Genomic DNA, 22,149 nt, shown 5'->3' with positions numbered 1-22,149 from the left:
AGACCTTGAGGAAAGAAGCGAGAGAGAGGCGACAGTTTTTCAATATAAAGTGAATTGGAGTCAATGGAGCCGGAAGCGTGCCCATGCTCACTTCCTATTTGGAACGCGGCTCTAGCGGGTTAGCTATGTCCATTTATATATTCAGTTAGTCAGTCAGTCAGGTTATCTTTTTCCACATACCCAGTGAAATAAATACTGCAATGTAGCTTAATACCTGATATCATCCCATCATTAGACAGTTCATACATTTGCCGTTGTCAGTGATGTAATAACTGCTCATCTTCTCATCATAACTCCATAACTAGCCTTTATAACTGTCCAGAGGCGACAGCTGTCTTTGGGCTGCTTATATATGTGTTGTCATTTGTCAACTGAGTGCAACATTTAAAATCCTGCCTCTCTTTTGTCTGTTTGTGCAGGGGAACTCGGGGCTCGGCTTCAGTATCGCTGGGGGAACAGATAACCCACACATTGGAGACGACCCGGGAATCTTCATCACAAAGATCATTCCCGGAGGAGCAGCAGCTGAGGACGGAAGGCTCAGGTTGGTCCATGTGCCCATTGTGGCTTCAAGAGCTTCAACAGTGTGGTCATTCAAGCCTACAATAACTTGGCTATCCATTTTCTTTCTGTTTTTTGCCAGCCATATTGGTTCTAGTTGCTAACATAAACAAATGTAAACTCCAAAGGATACATGCATTAACTGCCCAAATTATCCGTATTACATATATTTTGAGTTTGAGTTTGAGTTTTCAGTTCTTAGATTAATAACCATCTCCAGCCATAAAAATTCGGTGAAAAGCATACAGTGGATTAAGTGATTGTGATGTCTGAAAAACTGTTAGCTCATGCTAGTTGTGACTGTAATGTTATTTGAGAGCGCTACTTTAAGAGCACAAAACAGCTCATTTGCTGTAGTTCCAGTCAAGTCAGTTCTTTATAATTACATTGTGTTAAAATGAAGCTCAGATTACAGTCTCACTTTAGTAATAGAGTTTCAAACAGAGCAGTGCCGCTAGCTAGCTTGTTATGGTAAAATGCCACCATGAAGAGGCAGGGCTTTTCAGCATTTTTAAACAAGGAATTACCGGCCTCAATGTGTCTATTGTTATGTCGTTTAGGCCAGTATTGCTGTTTGCAGTGAACAAAATATAAAATGACGATTTGCTCATGTTATTGTTCAAAAACTAAATACCCAAAAGCCCCTTTTAACAGCTTGTGAAACTGAGTTAATTTGCATATCATCAGACATGAATACAATATTGGCCAGCATTAAAACCCAAGCCTTGATTTGACCTTGCACACCTTCTTTTTAATCAATTAAAGGTCCCATATTAGGCTATTTTCAGATCTATGTTATCTATGTTGTTTCCTCATCACAAACATACCTGGAGTTGTGTTTTGTTTCATTCACACTCAGGTATGTTTTTGAGGAGGTAACAACATTATAACACATCTTAAAGCTCACAAGAGTCAATTTTGCGTAATATAGGACCTTTAAACAAGTAAAGTCGTTAACATAACATCCTCACTATGGTGTTAATTCTTCTTCTACTTTCTCAAACATTCCTCTTTAATTATAATCTCGCTTGAATGCACCAGCCCAGACGCCCTCTACGGAACAGGATCTTATAGTGAGCTGATGCCCTGATAACAGCAGCTCCAGCCTAACACGAGCCTCCGCCTGTAAGAGCCTTATTAAACTCACAGATGTGTGAATCCTTCTGCAGTTTATCAAAGAACAAGGACACAATCCGGGTTCATTCATCACAGAGCGGGTGAAGGGTTTTCTCAAGGGAAACAGTGCCTGTGTGTCAGGTTTAGGGTTACATGTGGGAAATGCAGGGGGTCAGTTTATAGAAAAACATGTCTTAATATTCTGAATTTTGTTTTAAGAAATTTGAATATTGAGTAAATTGTTAATAACAAAAACTGCATGCTGTAAACATCCAGATAAGGGTATACATTTATATTTCTATATCTGTAGTAATTTCACATTCTGTCTGATACTCAAATTCAACCAAAACATTTAAAGACATTGACTGACAACATATGCCACGAGACTACAGATGAAAAATACAATATCATATAAATAAATAAAAATATAGTTTTCTGTATGCTCCAAAAATATAATAATAATAATAATAATAATAATAATAATAATAATAATAATAATAATAATAATAATAATAATAATAATAATAATAATAATAATAATAATTTTGTCAATATTGCCAACCTCTATATGGGAATTTTGAGAAATAAGTATTGTATTTATTGTATTACTATTAAAGGTCCTATATTGGACTCTTGTGAGCTTTTAGCCATGTGGTTATCTCATCAAAAACATACCTGGAGTTCTGTTTTGTTTCATTCACACATGTTTGAGTAACTCCTTATTATTAGTCTGTATACATCTCCAAAGCTCAAAATGCTCTGTTCCACGTTCTGATGTCATGAAGTGGTAGTTTTCAAGTTAACAGCTACATTTAACCTTTAGTTCAGTAAAGATTGGCAATTCCAGGGCTGAAATCAGTCAAATGATTCTAGTGAAGGTCTATGGAGTTTAAAAACACAGTGGAGCACTTCCTGTATTTACACATGACATCACAAGGTGGAACAGATCATAGATATGTGTGTGTGTGTGTGTGTGTGTGCTAAACGTGTGAATGAAACAAAACTCTTGGTATGTTTTTGATGAAGAAACATTATAACATAGATTTTAAAAAAATGTGTATTATGGGCCCTTTTAACCGTATAAAAAAAAAAGCTCACCAACATTTAATCAATAACACAGAGAAAGGCTCTGCTGTTTTCAAGCTTGTGAAACATAAATGGAAAACATAGGTGAAAATGCTGTGAGCCTGTACATCATGAATAATGTATAGAGTTTTCTTATGTAATGTTTAGAGTGCAGGTTATAGACAGACTGTGATGAAGTGGGATATGGGTTTTAGCACCACTTTATAATAACTGCACCTAAATTAGCTTTAAAGATGCCTAATTTTTTATAAGAGAGTCTATCTGCAGATGGATTGGAGGTTTGGCACACACCCAGGGTCAAAAAACAAATTTTTTAATGGAGACAAATTAATAGTCTACGATAGCTACTTTGTTAAGTTGGTTAAGGTTAGGGTTTGGATTAGGGGTCGATGTTCGAGTATTATAGCCATTTTTACCGTTTTAAAATGTGAAAAACAGAACTAGTTCATTTTCAACGAGTTGCAGCAGCCCAAAGTTACTCAAAACTTACCTCATGTTATTCTAGCATCCTAATTATTCATGTCACTGTAAAGCTAGACAATAAAACGCTGTATAGTTAGATACAGACAGCACACGGCACTCTCATTTTGACCTGAAGAGCTGCTTGTACATCTGTAATGGGGGAAGTCACATTTTGCTCAAATACATGGACAGCTACAGACACAGCCACTTAAATAAAGACTTGATTCATAATGAATGTACAAATAGTTTATTAAAACTGATTCAGGCTTAGGAACTACTTGTTCAGCTTTAAAAAAAAAAAAAAATTCACAATCACTATACTTTCAAAAGTTCAGAAATGATATAGATACATATAGATGTACGGCAAATACATTTTCCAGAAAATACTGTAATCATGAAAAATGTATTTAAAAAAAGCTTGGCGACTTTACATTTGACTTGGTTAAATCAAATAACACAGAGAACTTAAATACAATCCGTCTCCTGAAATCCTGCTCTGGTGGAGATTTGCAAAACATATGTTTAAATGTACCAATGTGGTTTAAAGAACATCATTTCATAAGGGATCCGTAATCCTCCCCATAACATATATTTTTTTAGTAGTTAATTACAACTGATGTACGAAATTGTAATGAATTTGTAACTACTTAATGAACGTTCCAAATGGGAAGTGATCATGGGCGCGCTTCTGATTCCATCAACTCTGGCTCCAATTCATTTTATATTGGAAAAGTGTCACCCCTCTCTCCGTAACTGCTGCTCAGGCTCATCATTTTGGTCTTAAAATGTTCATATTATCCCACTCTATTTCACTATTTTGTCTGTAAATCAAGGTATGAACATTAATAACAGACAAATCAGGTGCCTTCAGGTCTGATTCACCAGCCTCCCTCCAGGTTGAATCTTTGGTTGCCATGATACTCGCAGTTGGAATTCCAAATATGGAACTCGGCTCCAAATTTGCCCGCATAACTGCTAGCATCGATGGGCTTCATTTGACTGGAGCCAAACACTGTGGGTGACGTCACACTCCCTCAGTCCACTTTTTTATACAGTCTGTAATTTGGAGTTAGTGTATTTTAAGGTTAATTAAGATGTAGTTATTTTAAAGCGTTACCAAATTTTAGAGAGGCCTAATTGACATGAAAGTGGCCTTGTTAAATAAAAGGATTTCAGGTACACCCTTTTGTCATACCATCATTAGGTTTGGCGCACTAACCCTTTTATGCCTCAGTGATGGATAATGCTAGTTTTGGTAGCTAGCCAGCCCTTGTTTTCCTGTTGGGACCATTACTGTCAGATCGTAGATGCTAGAGGGATGTAATGCAGGCACAGCGTTAATCTGGCATAGACTGCAGAGAAGTGAACCAAGCCTCACACTTAAGTTAATTGATGTTCGCTCAGTCCAAGGTGGGCAGTGGGGCTAATGCATTATGGATGGAGGGGTCTAATCTGAGCTGGAAGTGGTGCCGGTGCGATGGGGATTTGCTCCAGTAACATGGAGGCAGACTCACTTCCTGTCGCAGCGTTGGGATGGTAAAGGGCCTGAGAATACTTAATGTTCCCACTCCACTCAAGTAACTGCTGCCAGGGCTTAAGTGTTCTCAGAGCTGTTGGTTGGCTACAGAAAATGTCTACTGTCTTATAGTGATGGGACAATAAACAAAAATATCGTTTATTGTGATAAAAAGAGTACACAATAATTGTTCATGGGACATTTTATATAATCGTGAGAAAAAAGCTTCTTAACCACAGAGGAGTCAACATGGGGGGACAAAGAGGTCCCAGGCTCCAGGATCTTAGGGGCCTAGATTTGTGAGGCTTCATGACCCGAACTCCCAAATTTCTGTTGATGACGTTATCCATAATGCTCTCTGCTAGATCATAGTTGTTTTCACTGATAACAAGTTCAATAATATAAACGTTGTTTAAATATGGAACTTATTCATAGCATTCAAATTATAATTAATCATATCCAGAACATTTTTAAACTGTCAGCAACTTCAGTCCCTTTTGTGATATAATCATTAATCGCAATTATTTTGGCCATGATAATCGCAACACAGAATTTCAATATCATCCCATGCCTACTGTCTTATGCAATGTTGTGTTATTATATGTCAAATAAAAAGGTGTTAAAGGTGCACTATGTAACTTTTCTGGTGAGCAGTTTGCTACCTGCTTGTTTCCATGTTGCTGCTTTGCCTGGAATGTTCCACGGGATGGCTCTGAACTTTTTTCCATCTTGTAGTTATTCAGTTAGAGGTGTTTTTTAATGCTTCTAGACCAGGGGTGGTGAACAAGTTAGGTACAAAGAGCCAAAATTTTCAACCGTAAGAGTCAAAGAGCCACACGACACACTGACCTGCCAAGACAGACACACACACACACACACACACACACACACACACCCCCACACACACACACACACACATTACTTCCCATAAAACACTCCTCTCCTTACAAAACAACATCAAGCATTGTACTTCTGTTCATTTCAAGATAAGTGTCCACCCTCAACACACACATCAAATGCAGCTTAACCAGAGTTAACACAGCACCTACCCAGAGGTCAGATACCCCCCCCCCACATACACACAAACACACACACACACACACAGGCATCTCTTCCCCTCTCTCTTTCTCTCGCTCTATCAAACACACACACATTTTCTCTTTATCTTCATCTCTGTCTCTCTCTGACACACACAACTACTGAACACTCTTCAGAAACACATGTAGGACCTGTATAATGTAAACTGATGGAATATTTTTAGTTTATTTTTTTAAGTCTATTTTTTTTATTACTCTAAGCTATTTTTCTATTATTTTTTGTTTTATTGCATGTACCATTTTCCTTCTGTTCTTTAACTGTGCGGTGCAATACTGGAATTTTCCCACTGTGGGACTAATAAAGGCTTGTCTTATCTTATCTTATCTTATCTTATTAAAATAACACAAGCATAAATCAGGTGTTATTTCCAAACTACATCACAGATTTTCTTACCTTGTTGGAGTGATGGGATGATAATCTCAGTGGGATTTTTTATTATCTGGAGCCAAGGTTTCAATTACATCCACAAAACACTGTTTTAAAAACTCTTCTTCGTTGTACGTTTTTTTTAGCACGGGCAATCTTCCACGGCACTTTATAGGATGCAAGTGTCACAGTTTCTCCATGCTTGTTCAATTGCTGAAACATTTGAGACTGTCTTTTTACCTGGCTTTTCAAGGTGCTCAGTTTGTGCTTGCGTAGTTCAGAACCTTTGGGGAATTCCTTGTCCATATGAGCCTGGAGAGGCTAAAATGACACTGAAGATTTCTTGAAGAAGTCTTGAAATGTGATATTGTAGTATTGCAGATTAAACGGAGTGATGTGCCATTCCGTTCAATAAAAAAGTAACCATCTTCCCATTCTTCCAGAAATGTCCCGTGTTCATCCTCATATTTTCGTTTAGTTTTGCATTTTGCCATTTTGACAACAAGGGTAACAATCTGCATGAAATGTTTGCTTATTTTCGCGGCATTAGACGTAACCCGCGCAGATGAATAGCGGTCACATGTCAGACGCAGCGTAAAAAAAAGCTGATCAATCAGTTTTTATATATTGTTTATTGTTTGTTTTAATAGGCCCAGGTGGATTTGAATGTGTTTTAAGAGAGAAAAAAATAGGTGAAACATGAAATTATGCAAAGAGCCATAGTATATAGAAAATATGATGAGAGGCAAAGAGCCGCATTCCCATTGGCAGAGAGCCGCATGCGGCTTGAGAGCCGCGTGTTCACCACCCCTGTTCTAGACCTTAAAGAGCAGGGTCTCCTCTCCACAGATCTAACCTATAACTTGGTTAGTGTTACCTGCTTGTCACCATGGAGAAAAGTGTAATATCACACTATGGAACATTGCAGGCAAACTATAATCTATAATATTTTGTAAAGCTCATAATTGTACTGCAACTGAATCTTAATAGACTTACTAGACTTAAAATCACAAATAATTTTCTCTTTATTTCTCTTTTGGCACAGGTTTTGGTTTTAGAGCAGGGGTGACCAATTTGTACCTTGATGGGCCAAAATGAATGCACATTAGTGGGTCAACAGCTGAACCTTTGCAGCTTGCATATCAAAATATCCTTCTGCAAAAAATTATATGATTTAATTCACTTTAAATACTAAGAAATAGATAAGACTGGCCTTCCTCTCATCTCCTGACCCTCTTTTCAGTACAAAATTAAATCAAAATACATTCTTCTTAAAATGTCAGACCCCTTTGTAGGCCAAATTAGAATCCCTGGAGGGCCACCTTTGACCCATGGGCCCCACTTTGCCCCCTACATTGATCACTCCTGTTTTAGAGTTTGTATGGTTCAGATAACGACAAACTCATATTGAAAAAAATATTGGTGGTTTTAAAAGTTTAGAAGATGATGTTGCCTTACTCCCAGAAGAAGACAAGAGCCAGATTTCCCTATTGATTACATTGTACTTTACCATGAAATATCCAAAAGATAAACACATAAATGTTGAACCTGATTATTTCTTTTATTGACTAGACCCATGAACTACAACAAACAGCATTCTAATATTAATTTTAGCTGCCTCCATCTGTATTAAATATCATTGGCCTATAGAATGTTGTGATGTCAATTGTACATATGGTAAATATCTTCTTCGTGTTAGTATCTGTCATACACAGATTCTCCCGCTCTGCTTCCCTCCAAATCCAGTGCAGCTTGTATGAGTGTGAGGGTCTCAGCTGGTCCCTGTGTGCCCCCCGGAGACCGCTGTCCTTCAGAGCCAGGCCGTGGATGTTTTGGTCTTCTGCTCAGGGGGATTCAAACTGGGCTGATTTTATCCCCTTGTACCCTCATGCATTCCCCCATCCACAGACATACACGGTCTATCTATGTGTGTATGTATGCCACAGATGTTATTTTCAGAACTAAACGCTCGTCTCGTGATTCACAGGTCACCACTGTATGTAAACATGGTCCAATGCCGCTGAATACACACTGGCATATGCAGATGTCCACAGGGAGTGTAAAAATCACATTCTGTAAACCAAAGCTGTTCAGCATAAACGCCACTACTGTTTCAACATAATAAAATGCTCACGCAATATTCTGGGTGACTATTTTTCTGACTTGTAACGTGCAATTGTTATTATAGCAACTTAAAAAACTAAATATCCTATCTTCTGAATGGGAACGGTCTCCAAAATGTTGAGTATAACTGAAGCTGAAAGCCATGAATAGAAAAATGGTTAAGAGTTGCGCTGCTGCCAAAAAGGACGTCTTGTGCATTAATTAATCAATTAAAATGGGTTGTGGGCTGGCACTGAAAAAAGCTCTCAAAATTATTAGGATCTTATGGTAAATGGTTGCATTTTTATATAGCACTTTTCCTCCTTCAACACACTCAAAGTGCTTTACATCAAGGAACTACTCACCCATTCAGACACACACTCATACACCCCTGCACACAGACACTGGGGATGGAGTGGGTTAAGTGTCTTGCCCAAGGACACAATGACAGCATTCATCTGAGCTAGAATCGCACCGCCAACCTGTGAGTCAGTGGATCTGACTGCTCAACTATTGACGGGATTCAAACTGGCAATCTTCTGTACAGTGGGCAAAAATCTCTACCAACTAAACTACTATCGCCCTGATCTCATGCAAAACATCTGGTCTAATTTTGAGCTAGACTAAGACTGGTTGTCCTTTTTAAGTAAGATTTTCTTAGTATCGATACTTGTTCAAATGTATATCTCTAGTTTCGATACTAATTTTAGTATCAATTAATTTGTGATTTTTGATACTTTTGACAATCCTACTACAGATAAGTACTAGAAAACAGCCTACCATCGTCCTACTCCCAAAACTTCAGATAACTCACTCCATGCCTTTGCTTTTCTGCTGCTCCATATAATCCTAATACAATATTTATTCCATTATAACAATGACATCAACTGTCAATATAGTTTTATATCTGAACAAAGATAAAAGTTGAGTTCTTCTAACCTAATCTGACTTGAAGAAAAAAAAAAAAAACATGCAGATTTTGAGATCATGAAACAGTGTGAGACCAGCGCTGCACTTAATGATGAGCAATTATTGTCATCAGCTCATCTCCTCTTCCTCATCTCCTCTCCCTCTCCAGGGTAAATGACTGCATCCTGAGGGTGAACGACGCTGACGTGTCTGAAGTGTCCCACAGTAAAGCCGTGGAGGCACTGAAGGTGGCGGGCTCCATCGTGCGGCTCTATGTGAGGAGACGTAGGCCAATGCTCGAGACCATCCTGGAAATCAAACTCGTTAAAGGACCAAAAGGTATCTCTATTCTATTCACTCATTTACCAAATCCAGACTGATATCTCTCTGTGTTTTTTATATAGATTGATATTAGTCTAGTCTCCATGTTCTCCACCCACGTCCATATACTGTATATATAAAGGGACATAGCTAACCTGCTAGCCGCCGTGTTCCAAATAGGAAGTGAGCATGGGCGCGCTTCTGGCTCCATTGACCCTGGTTCCAATTCAATTTACATTGAGAAATTGTCACCCGTCTGTCTGGAATTGCTGCAGTGAGTCTCATCATTTTGGTCTCACAATGTTCTTATTAACCCGTTCTACATGATCCTGGTGTTTTATTTTGCCATTTTGTCCATAATTCAAGGTAAGAACATTAACAAGGTGCCTTCTTTCCCTGAGGTCGCTCCCATTAACATTAACAGGTTTGATTGACAGTTTTCCTAAGAGCTCTGGATTGGCTCTTTGGTTGCTATGATACTCGCAGATGGAACTTGGCTCCAAATTGGCCCCTATAACTGCTAGGCTCGATTTGACTGGAGCTGAACCCTATGGGTGACGTCACACTCACTTAGTCCACTTCTTCATACAGTCAGTCTGTGGTGGCGTCTCAAACCTGGTCAAATGTGATCATCCAGATTATTCAGATTATTTGTTTTCAGTGACACATGTGTAACAAAGGAGCTCATTGGTCACCTGTGATTTACAAATAAAATCAAAATTTTCTCACTTCAGATTAGCAGAGTTTAATGCTTTGCCATTACTTTAGCAGAAATCCATGATGTTTTACAACCCTGTGATTTTTTTTTTTTTTTCCTTTTTTTCTTTATTATTTCCAATACCAAACGTGTCCCTGATTGGCTAATCCACCTATCAATCACAGCCATTTAAAAACAGGGCAATTCGCCGGTGACCATACTCACATTTTGTAAAGTATTGAAGAAATATATATTCTGGATCCCACATACATACACACTTTTTCACTACAGACTTCTGTTCATATTGTGTTAATAGCATTATCTACTGTTCCTAGTGTTATATCTGATCACAAACACTTCACTGCTGGGACAGAGCTTGAAATGTTTGACCAATCACACTGCCCCTTATACCCCCAGACCCCACTCCTCCTCCTCCCAATCACTCTCTTCTTAAGTCCTCCAGGTACAGCTCAGTTTTGCAGCTCTATTTGAAACGTGGTTGTGGGTGGTTTTTAGGAACACCTTTCCAAAGCTGAAGGACTTGTCATCACCTGCTGCTGTGTACACTACACTATGAGTCAAAAGTTTGCATACACCTCTCATTCAATGTTTTTCTTTTTTCCTTTATTTTTACTACACACAGAAGGCATCAAATATATGAAGTAAGATATATAGAATTATGTAGAAAATAAATAAATGACTAAATATATATTTTTTATATTTTATATTCAAATTGTCAAAATAGCCACCTTTTGTTTTGTCGAAAAAATATAGAGTTGTTTAACTTGTTTTCTTTATTACATAATTCCATATACCTTGCTTAATATATTTCATTTATTCCATATGTATGTATTTTTACTACTTTCTACAAAAAACAAAAAACAAAAAAAACATTGAATATCCAAACTTTTGACTTGTAGTATACATCCAGAAACAACCAGCTTTAACAAGCAGTTCTTATAACTGAAGAACCATTTTCTCCAGGTGTCCTCAGTGAGCTCCTAGTCCCATTGAGAGCAGTGGATCCATCACACAAGGAGCTTCTGAGAAAAGCATCCTTTGAGCAGTCCACATTCTCTGTCCAGAGAGCTAAACTCTGGAACTCCTGAAGCCCTTTTGTAAAAGCCCTTCTAATAACAGACACTGCAAATTAGCGTTGGCTATAAATGCTGTGTTACACGTCTAATGTACACACATGTTCCTATCAAATAAAAAAGAAAAATAAAGAAAATGAAAGAATAAAATCCAGTTGATCTAATACCAAGTAATTAAGAGAGTAAGTAATTACAGAGATAGAAGCACAAACCAGCAAATTATACCAAAGCATTCTGGTCTCTATCTTAGTTTAAACTATTGGGATAGTAAAATGTTGTGATGTGTTTGGGTATCAGACAAACGATTCCTTTCTGTGATTTTGTGAGGACCTTTCCCCATTCAAAAGATATAATATTTTTAATTTGCATTGCATTGCCATGGTAAATCATTCAAAAGGAGGAATCCGTATGCCTGAAATCCACGACTATAAAATAACCAGCTTGTATTTCCACATAGGGCTCGGCTTCAGTATTGCAGGTGGAGTGGGGAACCAGCACATTCCAGGAGATAACAGTATTTACGTGACAAAGATCATTGATGGAGGAGCAGCACAGAAAGATGGCCGACTACAAGTTGGCGATAGGTTATTAATGGTAAGTAACACAATGTTTATAAAAGGCTTCAAACTGTGGCTAAAGTGTATGGATTCAAGTATGGAATGCTCTGATAAAATAAATAGTTATATATATAGTTTATGCACCCACTGTTTTTGCTACTTCTGTAAATCCAGCAAAATACAATAATTTTTGACTTTTTAAAACATTAAAATTTATTCCAAGTTCACTTTCTATCAGCCCTTAGTGCAGACTGTGCATATAAACCTGTCAGCTTCTCCAGTGCACCTCAGGATAAAAACAACCTCGTTACTTTATGAGAGCAGGACCCGGGCCGGGCTCTGCATCACCCAAGCAATAAGTCTGTAGCTGGCAGTTTTCTTCCTGTGTTTTCAGTCTGAATAATTAACTGATGGAATTATATTATCGGGACTCTATAACATTACTAAGTTAAAGTGGTTGCAGAGATGGTTTTAGTGCCATATTTGCCCAGAGGATGGCGCCCTACTTCACTTAATGCTTAATTAAATGAGCTCTCAGTGTTGGGATCTCGGCTGAACGCCATCTGTCTAAGTCTAGGCTCATACAGGAGAGAAGCCGTGGCTCTGAGTGCAGTTTAAGAGAATACAAACTAAAGCCTGAGCTGTTCTCTGAGCTGTTTCTTTGTGCAGGTAAACAACTACAGCCTGGAAGAGGTCTCTCATGAAGAGGCCGTCGCCATTTTGAAAAACACGTCGGACGTGGTGTATTTAAAGGTGGGCAAACCCACCAATGTGTACCTATCAGATCCCTATGGGCCTCCTGATATCACACACTGTGAGTACACTGATTTTGTGTTTATGTCTTAGTTGAGTTTAAGTTCACCTTCAGACTTTTATGTATGCATAAAACACTATTCAGCATGTTAGCATTTTTATACAGTTGTATAAATCCTGTAATTCTTTCTTCTCAGCGTTTTCTCCAGCCATGGAAAACCATATCTCGTCTCCCATCAACACTGGCACTCTGGAGTACAAGTCCGGCCTCCCCCCAATCTCCCCAGGAAGTTACTCCCCCCTCCCTAAGCACTTACTTGGGGAAGAGGATATAAACAGGTTGGATGGTTTTTCCTTCTTACGGTAATTACCTTTCCTACCAGACTTCTAGAACAGGTAGTCGTGTCCCCTCCCTCCTGTGTTCCCCTGTAGTCCAAACGCACATTTTAAAAAAACACACACCTGTACGGTATCATATCATTTGTCAAACTTTGTATTTTGTCATGTTTGGGTTATTTTGGCAAATACGTTCTTGTTTCTCTGTTCCTTCATCCTGAAAACATACCCATTATTTTTCATGTTGCCCGGGGCAACAGAGTCTCACACAATAGCGCCGTGATTAGGGTGAAAAGTTAAGAGACGTGTACTGTGCAGAGCTGTGGTAGCATCACTTTTGTTTTGGTAGAAAGAACCAGCTTCATTGTCTACATCATTATTTCTCTTGTTTTATGAAAGTGTGGACAGGTTTTTGTTGGTTGGCTGAAAATCTTTAGACTTTTCCCATGGTTTTTGCTCTTTTGCTGTCTTGTAATTTGCGATTGTTTCAGCTGAGAAATTAAACCAAACAGAGGTCGTTTCTTACAGTCTGCTTTCTAAAGTCTGCCCTCCACAGTGTGTTTCTATATATTTTGGTCAATGACAATATGCAGAATAAACAATTTTATTGAAGCTAATTTATAAGACAGACATTAAAACACCTGAAATAGAAGTAGCTACCCAAAAGTGTCTAAATGTAGAATACTGTAACATGAGTTAGAATAACTAAACTGCGGAAGACATTTATTCAATCCCTACAGCACCAATCTGACCGTAGAATTTACAAAATGTTCTCTATTAGCACAAAGAAAATGTAACCACGATAAACACTGACACTTAAAGATTATTGTTCCATCTGTTGTATCAAAATGTCGATATAGCGATTATCACGGCAGGTCTGTGTGCAGAACGACACACTCACAGAAGTACTTTGTAAAGCACTAACTGTTTAACAAATATCAGAAATCATAAAATCCTCTTTGCTTCATGGTCCAAGATTACGTCATCGCTGCGGCGCTCACAAATATTTTGATTTTCACACAGCATTCGCCAAACAAACTGTGCAAGGGCTGATAACAAAAGCTCATTTTAGAGAGTAACAGAGGAGCCTGTCTAAAGCCTGTAGAGTGAAGGATTATGGGTCCATTCTCTTTGGAGTTAAGAGGTTTAGTGTCTGCTCTGGGCCGATGTGTGCTCCTAATGACCTCACAGATTAGCACTGTGCTAACGAGCAGCGTTCTGAGTCTCTGTCACTTCACCTGCTGTAGAGTTAGCAATAGCAGCGATAGTTAGCAACAATAATGTGGTCTATGTATTGAGCTCACAGTTATACAGAGGACTGGTTATTCTTTAAAGGCCCGTATTACATAAAATGGCCTCTTGTGAGCTTTAAGCCATGTTATAATGCTGTTAACTTCTCAAAAACATACATGGAGTTGTGTTTTGTTTGAGTAACCCTTTATTATTAGTCTGTCTACCTTTACAGAGCTCAAAATGCTCTTTTCCACCTTGTGATATCATGAAGCATTAGTTTTTAAATTAACAGCTACCATTTGCCTTTAGTTCTGGAGAGATTGACAAATCCAGGGTTGAAATCATCCAAATAATTCAAGTGAAGGTGTATGGAGTTTACAGTTTACAGACACACTGGAGCACTTCTTGTATTACCACATGACGTCACAAGGTGGAATTGAGTGTTTTCAATTTTAGAGAAGAACTCAGCCTAAATATGCAGGGTTTGTGTGTTAAACATGTGTGTTTGAAACAAAGCACAACTTCAGGTCTGTTTGTGATGAGGAAACAACGTTACAACATAGATCAGAAAACAGCATAATATGGGCCCTTTAATGTTAACAATCTGGCTCCCAGTTACAGCATCAGTCAGTTTTGCACATCTCAATTTACTATTATTATTATTACTGAGATAAATTGGATCATTTATTGGTGAATCTCTAGACTGGTGCTTGAATTTTAATAATGCTAAGAACGGTTTGTCTATACGCCTATAATAATGACCCCATAGTTGTACTGTGTGTTCTGTAGTTAACTGAAGAAATTCTTTGTCCACTATAGACATGGCCTGTGCATTGACTTAAAACGGGTGTGGCCGACACTGGTAAAAATCATTATTAAAATCGCATGCAAAACCTCTATGCGCAGAGAAACGTTAGCAAATAGCATCTTCCTAAGACCGTCCAGCCACTCCCAAAACTCAAGCTAACACAGTGCTTCCTCCTCTCTCCTTTAAATCTGCTATAGTACTAATAAAGTGACGCAATTCATTAAAGATTGATGTTTATTTGACTAAACAGCTTAAGGCAAACAACCATAACAGGAGTAAATGAACTCTTAACATCCCTCCACTGCCGATCGATGAGGTTTGAATTTCAAAATGTCTCAAAGCAAAAATTCAAGGAAACACTCACAACATCAGCAAATTTACACTGACCTTATTCCACCCCGCCCACGTCCATCCATCCATCCATTTTCTTCCGCTTATCCGGGGCCGGGTCGCGGGGGCAGCAGTCTAAGCAGGGACTCCCAGACTTCCCTCACCCCGGACACGTCCTCCAGCTCCTCCGGTGGGACCCCAAGGCGTTCCCAGGCCAGCCGAGAGACATAGTCCCTCCAGCGTGTCCTGGGTCTTCCCCGGGGCCTCCTCCCGGTGGGACATGCCCAGAACACCTCCCTAGGGAGGCGTCCAGGAGGCATCCTAAGCAGATGCCCGAGCCACCTCAGCTGGTTCCTCTCAACGTGTAGGGGCAGCGGCTCTACTCCGAGCTCCTCCCGTGTGACCGAGCTCCTCACCCTATCCCTAAGGGTGCGCCCGGCCACTCTGCGGAGGAAGCCCATTTCAGCCGCTTGTATCCGCGATCTTGTCCTTTCGGTCATTACCCAAAGCTCATGACCATAGGTGAGGGTAGGAACGTAGATTGACCGGTAAATCGAGAGCTTCGCCTTCCGGCTCAGCTCCTTCTTTACCACAACGGACCGATACAGCGACCGCATCACTGCAGACGCTGCACCGATCCGCCTGTCAATCTCACGCTCCATCCTTCCCTCACTCGTGAACAAGACCCCGAGATACTTGAACTCCTCCACTTGGGGCAGAGACTCACCACCCACCCGGAGAGAGCAAACCACCTTTTTCCGGTCGAGAACCATGGCCTCAGATTTGGAGGAGCTGATTCTCATCCCAGCCGCTTCACACTCGGCTGCAAACCGCCCCAGTGCCTGCTGCAGGTCCTGGCTCGAAGAAGCCATCAGGACAACATCATCTGCAAACAGCAGAGATGAAATCCTGTGGTTCCCAAACCAGGCCCCCTCCGGCCCCTGGCTGCGCCTAGAAATTCTGTCCATAAATATAATGAACAGAACCGGTGACAAAGGGCAGCCCTGGCGGAGTCCAACATGCACTGGGAACAGGTCTGACTTACTGCCGGCAATGCGAACACAGCTCCTGCTCCGGTCATACAGGGACCGGACAGCCCTTAGCAAAGAGCCCCGGACCCCATACTCCCAGAGCACCCCCCAAAGGACACCACGAGGGACACGGTCGAATGCCTTCTCCAGATCCACAAAACACATGTGGACTGGTTGGGCATACTCCCATGAGCCCTCGAGGACCCGATGGAGAGTATAGAGCTGGTCCAGTGTTCCACGACCAGGACGAAAACCACACTGCTCCTCCTGAATCCGAGGTTCGACTATCGGTCGGATTCTCCTCTCCAGCACCCTGGAATAGACCTTACCGGGAAGGCTGAGGAGTGTGATTCCCCTGTAATTGGAACACACCCTCCGGTCCCCCTTCTTATACAGAGGGACCACCACCCCGGTCTGCCATTCCACAGGTACTGTCCCCGACCGCCACGCGATGTTGCAGAGACGTGTCAGCCAAGACAGTCCCACAACATCCAGAGACTTGAGGTACTCAGGACGGATCTCATCCACCCCCGGAGCCTTGCCACCGAGGAGCTTGCCAACCACCTCAGTGACTTCAGCCAGGGTGATGGACGAGTCCGCCCCTGGGTCCCCAGTTTCTGCTTCCTCCTCGGAAGACGTGACAGTGGGATTGAGGAGATCCTCAAAGTATTCCTTCCACCGCCCGACAACATCCCCAGTCGAGGTCAGCTGCTCTCCACCCGCACTGTAAACAGTGTTGGTGAAACACTGCTTTCCCCTCCTGAGGCGTCGGACGGTTTGCCAGAATCTCTTTGAGGCCGTCCGATAGTCCTCCTCCATGGCCTCCCCGAACTCCTCCCAACCCCGAGTTTTTGCCTCTGTGACTGCCCGAGCCGCGGCACGCTTGGCCTGCCGGTACTCATCAGCTGCCTCAGGAGTCCCACGAGCCAACAAGGCTCGATAGGACTCCTTCTTCAGCTTGACGGCATCCCTTACTTCCGGTGTCCACCACCGGGTTCGGGGATTGCCGCCGCGACAAGCACCACAGACCTTACGACCACAGCTACGAGCAGCCGCATCGACAATAGAGGTGGAGAACATGGCCCACTCGGAGTCCATGTCTCCAACCTCCCCCGGGATCAGGGAGAAGCTCTCCCGGAGGTGGGAGTTGAAGACCCCCCTGACAGAGGGCTCCGCCAGACGTTCCCAGCAGACCCTCACAATACGCTTGGGCCTGCCAGGTCTGTCCGGCTTCCTCCTCCGCCAGCGGATCCAACTCACCACCAGGTGGTGATCAGTTGACAGCTCAGCCCCTCTCTTCACCCGAGTGTCCAAGACACGCGGTCGGAGGTCAGATGACACGACAACAAAGTCGATCATCGACCTCCGACCTAGAGTGTCCTGGTGCCATGTGCACCGATGGACACCCTTGTGCTCGAACATGGTGTTTGTTATGGACAAGCTGTGACTAGCACAGAAGTCCAATAACAAAACACCGCTCGGGTTCAGATCGGGGAGGCCATTCCTCCCAATCACGCCCCTCCAAGTGTCACTGTCGTTACCCACATGGGCGTTGAAGTCCCCCAGGAGAACAACGGAGTCCCCGGTTGGTGCACTGTCTAGTACCCCTCCCAGGGACTCCAAGAAGGCCGGGTACTCTGCACTGCTGTTTGGCCCGTAGGCCGACACAACAGTGAGAGACCTGTCCCCGACCCGAAGGCGCAGGGACGCGACCCTCTCGTTCACCGGAGTGAACCCCAACACGCAGCGGCTGAGCTGTGGGGCAATGAGCAAGCCCACACCAGCTCGCCGCCGCTCCCCGCGGGCAACGCCAGAGAAATGGAGAGTCCAACCCCTCTCAAGAAGTTGGGTTCCAGAGCCCAAGCTGTGCGTGGAGGTGAGGCCGACTATATCTAGCCGGTAACGCTCAACCTCCCGCACAAGCTCAGGCTCCTTCCCCCCCAGCGAGGTGACATTCCATGTCCCCAGAGCTAGTCTCCATGTCCGGAGATCCGGTCGTCGAGGTCCCCGCCTTCGACTGCTACCCGGATCTCTCCGCACCCGCCCCTCATGGCTCCTCCCGCAGGTGGTGGGTCCACGGGAGGACGGCCCCACGTCGTTTCTTCGGGCTGGGCCCGACCGGGCCCCGTGGGGAAAGGCCCGGCCACCAGCCGCTCGCTGCCGAGCACCCACCCCAGGCCTGGCTCCAGGGTGGGGCCCCGGTAACGCCAGTCCGGGCGACGTAACTGGCCTTGTTCTTTTCTTCTTCATGTGAGGCTTCTGAACCGCTCTTAGTCAGACCCGTCTCCCAGGACCTGTTTGCCATGGGTGACCCTACCAGGGGCATGAAGCCCCCGACAACATAGCTCCCAGGATCATTCGGGTGCTCAAACCCCTCCACCACGTTAAGGTGGCGGTTCGGGGAGGCCCACGTTTGCCTATAAATGCTACAAAACCGTGCTTTCAGTTCATTCAGTGGAGAATTTCAGTGAAGAATTTGAGAAATGCCACAAAAATATATATAAGGTAGGCTGAGTTTCTCTTTAAAACAGGGGGCCCCATAGAAAATAATACAACCCTAATCACGATATATGCACCCACGGTAACATCCAGAATAAAGTGAATACTAGCTGTGATGTTTTTCCAATTTCAGAGAATAAAAATATGAATTATCCCCATGGCAACCGGCCAGCTGTACAGTCCCCTCCCTGAATCTTAATAGCACCAGAGGGTCGCTCCAAGGTCACGGTTGGCTCTGATGCGGTCTGACTGTCAGACTCATTTCTGCTTCACTCTGTTTAAATGATGCAGCAGGAAAAACCAGGCCAACTGCCCAAACTTCTGCACCGTCTGCCCCCTCGCCAACCCAATCAGGCCTAAAGATGGATTTTTAACATGCAAGAACTGCTTTAGTAGTCTTCCGGGATCAGTTTGGCTGTTTTCCTGTCAAATGATTTATATTCAGTACAAGCCAGGCTGTTCTCAATGCTTTCTGAAATATATTGCAATATTAAAGGCCCTATATTACACAAAATTGACTCTTGTGAGATTCAAGCCATGTTATAATATTGTTACCGCCTCAAAAACATACCTAGGGTTGTGTTTTGTTTATTTCCATTAGTTTGTTTACATCTACAAAGCTCAAAATGCTCTTTTTACACCTTTTGATGTCATGAAATGGTAGTTTTCAAGTTTAATGCTACCTTTTACCTTTAGTTCAGTAGAGATTATGGAGAAACTAGAGTGCTATGGGGCTATACCTCATTTTAACTTAAAAATTTGAAAAACAGAACTAGTTTTAAAACATTTTGCAGTGGCCTTAAGTAATTCCTCACTTATCTAATATTAATGCATTCTGAGTATTTTAATTTTTCACTATGAAAGGTTTACAAGCTCAAACACCAGAGCAGAGTTTTGCCGTGACAGTAAAGCTAACAACAACTAGCATGCTAACACACACTTCCTGATTTGTGAAAAAGAACATGTTTTATAAGTAGATGACCTTAAGAGCTGTACTGGGGCAAGAAACATTTTGCTCAAATACTTGGGGAAAAAATTGTGTACAGGGGCTTCAAGATAATGTTTAAATAGGTTTTGTTTACTTCAACCAATAACCTATAGATTTAGCTATAGCTCCTTTCCATCTGCAAATTGCAAAAATGACATCTAATTATCATTCTTAAGTGAATCCAAAACCTGTCAAGATATTAATACTTATTACATTTAAGCAAAAGATTAAGTTTAAATCTGTCAACTGGACAAATTGTTGTAGGAGTGACATTCTACATTCAAGAGAAAACTTCACCTCACTGTTGCCTTGAGCCCGTCCCTTTATTTTTAATGTAAGAGCATGACTTGTGAGTATGATTAATAGCTCACTCTGCCTTGAAGGACGCATATATATTCGGTGGTGTTAAGGCAGTGAATAAGCCCACATAAAATGGCCCCTAGCTCTTTATTTAAGACTTTATGTGCTCTATCTATCTCTTTAAGATGCTCCGATTGTCAAAAAGGCCACAGTGTGTAATTCAGTGGGTGTTGTTATCATAGGCGCATGCTTCAAGTGTTTTTTGAGTGAAGGGGAAATAGAATCAAGTGTGAACCAGTGAATTATTGTGCAAGGTTATGTAAAAACCTGCCTTCAATTCAATTCAAGTTTATATATATAGCAAATTTAAACCTCCTATATTAAGCAAAATGAATTCTTGTGAGATGTAACACATGTTATGCTGTTAACTCCTCAAAAACAGACTGGAGTTGTGTTTTGTTTCATTCACACATGTTTTAGTAATCCAGCTTTATTAGTCTGTATCTCCAAAGCTCACAATGCTCTGTTCCACCTTGTGATGTCATGAAGTGATAGTTTTCAAGTTAGCAGCCACTTTTTACCTTTTGTTCAGCAGGGATTGGAAATTCCAGAGCTGAAATGATCCAGATGATTCTGGTGAAGATGTATGGAGTTGAGAAAAACAGTTCAGAGTTCTCAGGAGGAATTTGTTGTTTAACGGTCAGATTGCAGATGTGTTGACCTGGTGGATGGTTAATATTAGAGGGTCTGTCCTCATGAATTAAAAAGTGGCACGAAGTTCATCATCTTTTTCATATTTTTACACAATAGCTTCAGTAAAACATGACGTTATTCAACCCCAAAGATGTCATTATTGTCAGCTGAGAGAACTTGTAAGACATAAGATTAATATGGCAAGTTTATGGAGCAGAGCAGGCCATTACGGTTGTATATTTCTTTCCAAATCTGTGGATCTCCCATAGAATTGTACAGACCCCTGTCCTCCATCTGAAATTCTCGAATATCAACACAATCTCTTGCACAGTTAGCATACTTGAGCTCTCTTGTTTTAATTTCAGATCTGTGTTTAGCCCACAATCTCAATTAGCGCGGCGTGCGATTAGCCTCTTCTCTCTGGATAAGCTAACACTCGGATGGTTCGTGCCAATGATGTCAACAACTGAATTCCTGGCATGGCCCTGTCTTATCTGTTTCCTGTTGTGTTCCTGTTCCGTCTGATGTCTCTGCATGCGTTTGAAATACTCTGATAATACAACATTATGGCTTGGAGAAGAGGCTGTATAAACTTGTTGTGTCCATCCTCATAGAAATTCCTCACTAGACGATGGAGACGGACACAGATATGACTCCCACTTCCAGTTGAGGTGAGCTGCTCTGTTTCAGCTGATGCTTGCATGTATAATATTGTTTACAGCATGTGTTTTGAATAGAAAGCAGACCTATAAATTTGTGCATGAGCCTTTTTACATTGAAAAGGAGTTTCTGGCATTCAACATTTCTTCCGTCTAGTTCTGGTGTCTTTTTTCATGTTTTCTTTCACTGTGATTCTGTCCATTGCCTTATGAGATGTAAAATGTAAATTGCAATACATCCATAGACAATATATATATAACAGACATAGCTAACCTAGTAGCTGCCGCGTTCCAAATAGGAAGTCATCGTGGCCGCACTTCTGGCTCCAATTAACTTTACACTGAAACATTGTCTCCCCTCTCTCTGTAACTGCTGCAGTGAGTCTCTTCATTTTGGTCTTAAAATACTCGTATTAACCTGCTCTGCATGAGCCTGGTATTTTATTTCACTATTGTGTCCCTAATTCAAGATATGAACAATAATAACAGACAAGTCAGGTGCCTTCTCTCCCCGAGGTCGCTCCCGCTAGCGTTAGCAACAGGTTTGACTGACAGCGCTGCTAAGCGCCCGCTCCCTGCTAAACCAGCGATGCAGGCGAGAAGGGACGTTACCGTCAACAGCCTGGCTCTTTC

General features: G+C 41.7%; 1 protein-coding gene across 2 annotated transcripts in view; it reads left to right on the top strand.

Moving 5' to 3' along the window:
• The window catches only part of dlg2 (discs, large homolog 2 (Drosophila)), a 160,680-nt gene that overhangs the window by 108,822 nt on the left and 29,709 nt on the right, over positions 1-22,149 (top strand). For both annotated transcript variants that reach the window (XM_055226824.1, XM_055226825.1), the window contains 5 exons: positions 420-544; positions 9,387-9,556; positions 11,787-11,923; positions 12,556-12,700; positions 12,837-12,978. In XM_055226824.1, the coding sequence (XP_055082799.1) occupies positions 420-544; positions 9,387-9,556; positions 11,787-11,923; positions 12,556-12,700; positions 12,837-12,978 (719 nt within the window). The remainder of the gene's footprint in view (positions 1-419; positions 545-9,386; positions 9,557-11,786; positions 11,924-12,555; positions 12,701-12,836; positions 12,979-22,149) is intronic.

Source organism: Periophthalmus magnuspinnatus, chromosome 14, assembly GCF_009829125.3.
Source record: "Periophthalmus magnuspinnatus isolate fPerMag1 chromosome 14, fPerMag1.2.pri, whole genome shotgun sequence".
NCBI lineage: Eukaryota > Metazoa > Chordata > Actinopteri > Gobiiformes > Gobiidae > Periophthalmus > Periophthalmus magnuspinnatus.
The sequence above is the reverse complement of the archived record's forward strand: the minus strand, read 5'-3'. Positions and strand labels throughout refer to the sequence as shown.